The sequence below is a fragment of the Mixophyes fleayi genome, chromosome 3 (assembly GCF_038048845.1).
Source record: "Mixophyes fleayi isolate aMixFle1 chromosome 3, aMixFle1.hap1, whole genome shotgun sequence".
Taxonomy (NCBI): domain Eukaryota; kingdom Metazoa; phylum Chordata; class Amphibia; order Anura; family Limnodynastidae; genus Mixophyes; species Mixophyes fleayi.
In genome coordinates this window covers 178,520,426-178,527,573 of record NC_134404.1, presented here as the reverse complement: position 1 = coordinate 178,527,573, position 7,148 = coordinate 178,520,426, and the positions used below count along the sequence as shown (strand labels likewise).

Sequence of the window (7,148 nt, the reverse complement as noted above, 5' to 3'; positions counted from 1 at the left end):
AACACAAGTGGTTTTCAACAACAGTTCTATGTTTTATTATGTCAAGCGAAACCATTTTCCAATGAGCATGTGTAGATCTCCATTCCACAGATGGAACAAGATGTGAAAGTGCTAGCACAGTGGCTCCCAAACTTTCAGTTCACGGTCCCCTCAGAGTCTCCATAATTTTTTCAAGTCAACCCTCCAAGATAATTACTGAGCAGTCCTGTTTTTATAAGTAGTATAGAAATACTTAGTAAGTTGTTTGCAAAAATACACATAAATCCAAGGGGAAAGTATTTTTATCTGTTTTTCAATTATATTTCTGTCAAAGAATAATTTACAGCTAATGTTCAGAGGAATAAGATCAAATAAAATATATACAAAATTTTTCAGTGTGCCCCTTCATCTAGACACTCTGTGCCCTCTTCATACTCACTCTGCCCCCTCATTCATTCTTTTGCCCCTCTATTGATGTTTCCTTTTACTATTTCCCCTCCATTGCTTTACTTACCATACTTGGCGTTCTTTCTATTATTTCTGTCTTCTTACCAATCTGATGGTGCCCAGGTCCCAGCATCTACTGCTGCTTCTCACTGAATATGTCGGTTGTGATGATGTCACGCCCGCCATTCAGTGAGAAGGGAGGAGGATGCTGGATCCCGGGCGCCATCAGATTGGTAAATTGGTTTTTTTTCCTGGCCATGGCCCCCCTGGGAACCGCTGTGCTAACATATTAATTATGAGCACTGGAGCTTTAAGTGACAGCTGAAAGAAAGCTGTGTAGGTCCTTACTGGTACATTGTATGCTATTTAACCATTTGTTATCTGTGCACTGTATATGTGTGGCCTCTGACATAACTAATCAAATAATTCTGGCAGATGGGTGTGATCCTTCAGACCAATAAGATGATGAAGTCTAAGCCTTAGGCTGTGTGCATCTGTTCCAGCATGCAGTTCCTGTGGGTCCAGTGAGGGGAAGGAGCATCCAAGTTATACTTTAACTTTCTAAAAGGTCATTAGTGGTGCTTTAAGCATGGTGGCATCTCTCAGAAGTTGGCACCAATAAGTACTCCAGAATGTATAACCTTAATCTGAAAACCAAATTCCAGTAACTAATAATCTAATCTGACCAACTGGAAAGTGTTATGGTCCCTACTTTTATACATAGTTTGCTGAAGTTACAAAATTCTAACAGGAGTTTAATGTGCTGTTAATATAACTAACATTGCTTCACCAAATGCTCTATATCCAGCCTAGCCTCCTCCTTGGTACTTCAAGTGAAGGACACCACAACAAAATGCCTTTTTTTTTTGTATGTTGGGAAGTATTAAACGTTTTTTTTCACATTAATAGTGACAATATGCAAGTTTGGAAATACAAATAGTGTCTAATCTGCAATTGGGCTTAGAAGACATTTATTGCAGGAGTGGCTCTTGGTGATTGAAAGATTTCTGGCATAGTTTTGTATTATCCACTCCACCATTTAAACCACGAGCGTAAGATTGGAAAATAACAGATCTTTGAAAACCTATTTTCTTCCAGCTGCAAAAAAGTAACCACAATGTCCCTTTTATTATGCTTGCTTCAAGGCATTGTTTATATCTACTCCTCAAATCTCTATCCAGCAATGGAGAGCCATACAGGCACCCACAAGAGGCATAGCTCGTACAGTGTGCTAGATGATAAACATTTGTCAGTTTTAAGCGCAATACAAAAAAGTAGCAATAAGGAGGAGGCATCTTAAGAAAACATGAGTCTCCATTCGGAATATCTCAACAATACAAATATATATTAGAAATGGAGGTATAGAAAATAAAGAGAATTCACAAATAAGGCACTTAAAAACAATACTAAAAGTTTATTAAGAAACGTACAAAGTTGAAAATGAATCATCCTCCGTTGCCATGTTTTAGAACTATATATATATATATATATATATATATATACACACACATAAGTGTAAATACATACAAGTGGCATATGGATGTGACCAACCCTTGCAGTATTCTGTCTAGACACAAAACATATTTTACTAGTACAGACTTCTGACCAACTATAATTATATACATAAAAATTATTTGGGAGGAGGGGGGGGTATACCCTTTAATCTTGTTACATAAGAGTAACCGGACTAGTGTTGATGAAATGTACATAAGAGACCGAAAACAAATATAAGGAAATGGCTAGTGCTGTCACATAATTGCAGGACCTGTATGCCTTTGGGATAAATCTCTCCTTTTACTAAGGAATATAAACTGGGAAAGATTTGCTCCAGGACAGCTGTGATAGATATTGGTCTTCAGTAACAGATTCTGTAGTATAAAGTTTTCCTGAAGGCTGGGTGAGCATTCTGAGATTTGGTCCCATAAAGTGGAACATGACCATACACCACAACAAATAACCATATTGTAGGTTGTACTACACCTCCAAACAATTAGCACAGCTCATTACCATGTATGTAATGTGCTATGTGACAAGATTATATTATAAAATAAAAATAATGTCTTTTTGTATTAATCTTGTTATGATGAAGCTCATGATTGTTTTTCCTGCCTCGTCCAGTCTTCATAGCCTCCTGCGTAGTGATGAACGCTAAATTGAAACATGAAATGACAAAATGAATTATTACATTTTACATAATTATGTGTGCGCGCAATCAGGGCTATAATTTGAAGAATACTCTGCCCCATGAGTACTAGCTATGTTGCCTACATTATTGTGATTCATACTTTTATTTAGAAAGATAGTTGTATTAACTTTAAAAAGAGACAGTTGCAAACTGCTTACCTATTGTAACCCAGTGACGTTGCTACAGTTAAAGCTTTACGGCTTCGAATCCCAGCTAGGCAAGAAAAGACCAGGGTGTTGGATTTGTCTGGCAACTTCTTAGCATATTTTTCTTCAAACACCTTAGGAGTCATTTGTAGCGCAGACCCTAGATCACCCACTAAACAAAAGTAGTTATTATAGTGTGCGAATATATTAGAAAGGGAGAGATCACATCCTTCTGTCGATTGTAAGAGTCACTTTTGCGCTTAGCTATTGTCTGCCACTCATTTTAAGTGTTCCACAATGAAATATATTATATCTCATTGAAGGCAAAACATTCATCGCTTCATCCAAACAATTTTGTCTTAAAACTTCTCACTAGATACCAAAACTGGAGTGTGAATCAACCCATCTCCAGGCTGCCCAATTCTGTTTATATCCGCCCAAGTAACTATAGAAACAATTTGTTCTCTACATAAAGCAACTACTCCAAAATAATTCAAATTACTGGAAATTACTTGTGATTGGGGCCATCCTGAAAGTTCTCCTTAGATGTGATTGCTATGAAACACTTTCAGAATGAGTAATGTTACACAAATGACAGCCAGATCAGGACTGGTTAACTGACAACCTATTAAGTCCACTCTGACTCATTCCCTCCCCCCGACAACCACATCTATCTAGTATAAAACATTATTTATCTTGAATCTATTGTGCAAGCATTTATTTAAAACAGTTGGCCATTCCATGCAGATCTATAATGTATCAGACAATATTACATGTTTTTTGTTTATAAACAGCCTATGCCTTAATGATACCTCAGAATGCCAAAATACTTATCAAAGTTTTGTTTCTTAAATATGCCTGTACACTGCTATACGCTACGAAATCCATTATATATGTTACTTACATGGTATGTTTACAGAGCCTTTTATAATCCCATATTCTTTAGTTTCCCATGGCTCACGAACATCAATCAGTACAACTCCATCTTTCTTCAGCAAGTCTTTCAAATCCTTATATTCAATGACTGTGGCAGGACTGACAGATAGGCTGCGGCTCACAGGCCAACTTGGACCAAAAGCTGCAATGAGTGGTATGCAAATGTTATAGCTATTCATAAGTTCATAGCTTGTGATTCAAATACTGCCTGGTGCATGATCGTTTAACAAAACATACATTCTGCCCTTGCTTTGTGGCTATATGTACAATGTTTCTAAAAAGACAGTTTTCCTGGTGCTACCATTGGCAAAACTTTTTTTTTTTTTAATAAAGCTTCACAACAGAAACCATTTAATGTTACAAGTACCTCATCAAATTGTGTTTTCTGTGGATTACCATATAATTGAATTTAGGGACTGGCCAGAAGACCATGACCTAAGTGCAGCCTGATCAAATTAAAATTATTGCAATATATGGAACAAACATTCCCTGTTCCTTCGGATCTCCTGACGGGGAGGTCCAAAAAGTAGGCGAGTAAGAGAATTACACTGCAATGAGAAAATTCTGCTCAACATATGAGCAAGTCTGATCCAACAACAAGCAATGTGTCTGTTTTAGGTTTTCTGGTGCTTCTTCTTTCAGAGTGTTAGACTACTATATGAATTTTATGGAAGATCTCAGCATAGACTTATTTTCTTAGCTACCTTTGAATTTACCCACTCTGATAGGGCTGTAGCCTTCACTAGTAAGTCTAGTTTTTACATAGATGGATAATTCTTTTTAAGTCTAGGGGGTATATTTACTAAACTGCGTGTTTAAAAAAAGTGGAGATGTTGCCTATAGCAACCATATTCTAGCTGTCATCTATTTAGTACATTCCACAAAATGACAGCTAGGATCTGATTGGTTGCTATAGGCAATATCTCCACTTTTTCAAACCCGTAGTTTAGTAAATATACCACCAAATCTTTAAAAGCATCTGCTCCTGAATTTTCTCCATTATTAGTATGGTTCAGCACCCTTAATGTTCATTCATTTTACCAAGTTAACTTTCTTGCAAGCTGTTACACATAGAACCGCTGTGGTTTTTGATTCTGTGACAGAACTTCCATTTCTTTTTCCATTTTCTGTACGAGATGTCATGCAATGATGGTAGTGTATATTGCTCTCTATTTAGAAACTGATTTAGGTCTCTTGAGTGTATACAGATTCAGGAGAGACAGGTGTGTGCCTACCATTGCTGTTCAAAGCAGTGAAACAAGTGAAGACAAACTGGGATTACCACAGGAGAGCACTCCTTATGCAAGTGAAAACAAGGATCAAAACAATTTGAAAGAGGACAACATCGAGGATGTTTTTAATAAAGAAACACCAGCAGACACCAACACTGATCTGCACTATATGTATATGCCCCAGTAACATGGAGAACAAATCCAGCAGAATGCAGATGCCAACATTTTAAAAAAAATTCAAAGGTCACCTTGATGTTGAGCAGGTGAATATAAACACAGTACTATAAACGTGGAGGTTGGGACGTTACAACCCTCATCATGAAGTGTTTACATAATTTGATCCAGGAGCAACCATAATGTAACAAATTTGTAATTAATGTATGAGAGGTAGGGTGCCTACCCCCAACCAATGAGTATCTAACCCTTTCCACTTTGGTCAGGGATACTGTGCCATAACAACCTGATGAAGTACTGGCAACAACCAAAGAGTTTATAACCCTTTCCACCTCGATCATAGATGCTGTGCCACAGCCACATGATGCCAAAGAGTGGCAGCAACCATAGGTGATCACTTCAGGTCTGCCGTATCTGGTCAAATCCGGGCAATCGTACCTTCGTCATTTACAGAAAAGAAACAAGAACTATGACAATTTAGCCATCAATCATAACTCAATACATTATTCTACATTAGGCAGATCAGACAGATTTACTATTAAATCCACCTGTAACTTACATGCACAATAAATTCTTCCACTTCCTCCTAAATATACTAGAAGAAACCTTTTAAAACCCCTGCAAACTACTTAAAATTACCCAGATATACTTTTCACATTTTCTGCTGTAAACATCCTTGTTTAACATGAAAATGCATCATCAAAAACAGCTGCCTAATATATTGCACAATCACCTTTATCCATAGATAACATGTATTTTATTAATGTAACAGCTCAGTATATGTAAGAAGTACAAGAATATGTATGCAGGGACACACAGGCCACAGCCAATGGCATGTTTGCAAAAAAAATGTATATGGTTTTTACCATTACAGGGTATGGGTTGATTTAACTGTTGCTGTATATATAAGTAAACAACTCATTGTTGAAATGACTACATTCTGAAACTAAGAGTTGCTTCTAATTGGGACAGCAGAACAATGTGTGTTGCAGAAACACTATGGCAGTACTATGCTCTCATTACTAACAGTACAGGATGTATAGGAGCACTGTAATGCATGACTATGGCTGCACACCAGGCCTTACTCTTGTTGACCTTTGTATTGAGTAGGGGACGTTTCATTATTCCAATGAGTCTCTTAGGTGAATGCATATAACTGGGACATCTCTGAAACATAAATATGATTTCCTGTGTCATGTTTACAAACAATATATAATACCAGCAACGGGAGATCGCTGATTACAGAGTACAATGACAGTAAGTACAGCTCACCCTGGGGTGGTGCTGGCCGGGGTCTGGTACACCTGATCCCGGCTCCGGACACTGCACGGTGAGCACCCGCCGACCTGACAGATACACACAGGCGCCCTAGCCAAGCGGACATGCTGCCGGTCACTGGTGTCGGCTCTCCCTCACACTGGACAGCAGGCGGATATATGGCTCACACACCCTGGGCACTCCTCCTGCTCCAGTGGGAGGGGGGCAGTCCCGGAAATTACCCTAAACTAGTAAGTCTGACAGCTACATTGTATAACATTGTAATAAATAAACACATATTGTAATAACCCAGTTACATTGTTATGTGCTAGAACTACACCTGTTATCACATGTGTCAGGAAGCAACTGGTTGACAGATAGGTGCATAGTTCCCATTGATTAATATATATATATATATATATATATATATATATATATATATATATATATATATATATATATATATATATCTCGAATAAATGAGACACATTCAATTCTAACCATCTTTATAAATAATGCCTAATTGCCCACCGCAGTATGTTGGACAGTCACTGTCACAGGCTGACAGCTCTGTAATGCTACATACAAGTCTGTCACACTGTGAGCAAGTGTCAGCGGATAGTCTAAATTTAGCTACAGGAGTTGGAGTTTGGGACCCGTGGGCTTCCGTAGCTGTGTGTTGCTGCAGTCGCGGGCACTGAGCCTGGTATGGACACGTGGGTGGCAGAGGTGCACAGAGTACACAACTTTTGCAGCCAGCAGCCTGCATTGTAGGTAAGTGATGTGTGTTGT

General features: G+C 38.2%; 2 protein-coding genes across 6 annotated transcripts in view; one reads left to right on the top strand and one right to left on the bottom strand.

Annotated features, from left to right (window-relative positions):
* Positions 1 to 1,820: 1,820 nt before the first annotated feature.
* TSTD1 (thiosulfate sulfurtransferase like domain containing 1) lies at positions 1,821 to 6,580 on the bottom strand. Its single transcript, XM_075202832.1, has 4 exons — positions 6,372 to 6,580; positions 3,662 to 3,835; positions 2,770 to 2,929; positions 1,821 to 2,574 (listed from the first exon to the last, which is right to left on the bottom strand). Exons 1-4 carry the CDS (start codon positions 6,481 to 6,483, stop codon positions 2,517 to 2,519), a joined length of 504 nt encoding a protein of 167 aa, XP_075058933.1. The 5' UTR covers positions 6,484 to 6,580; the 3' UTR covers positions 1,821 to 2,516.
* A 377-nt stretch (positions 6,581 to 6,957) lies between these two features.
* Positions 6,958 to 7,148, top strand: part of USP45 (ubiquitin specific peptidase 45) — a 127,073-nt gene continuing 126,882 nt past the window's right edge. For 4 of the 5 annotated variants that reach the window (XM_075202829.1, XM_075202828.1, XM_075202826.1 and 1 more), the window contains exon 1: positions 6,959 to 7,130. The gene's annotated coding sequence lies outside the window, so the exon portion shown is untranslated. Of the gene's footprint in view, positions 7,131 to 7,148 lie in introns of all 5 variants that reach the window. The other variant, XM_075202830.1, reaches the window with a different exon arrangement.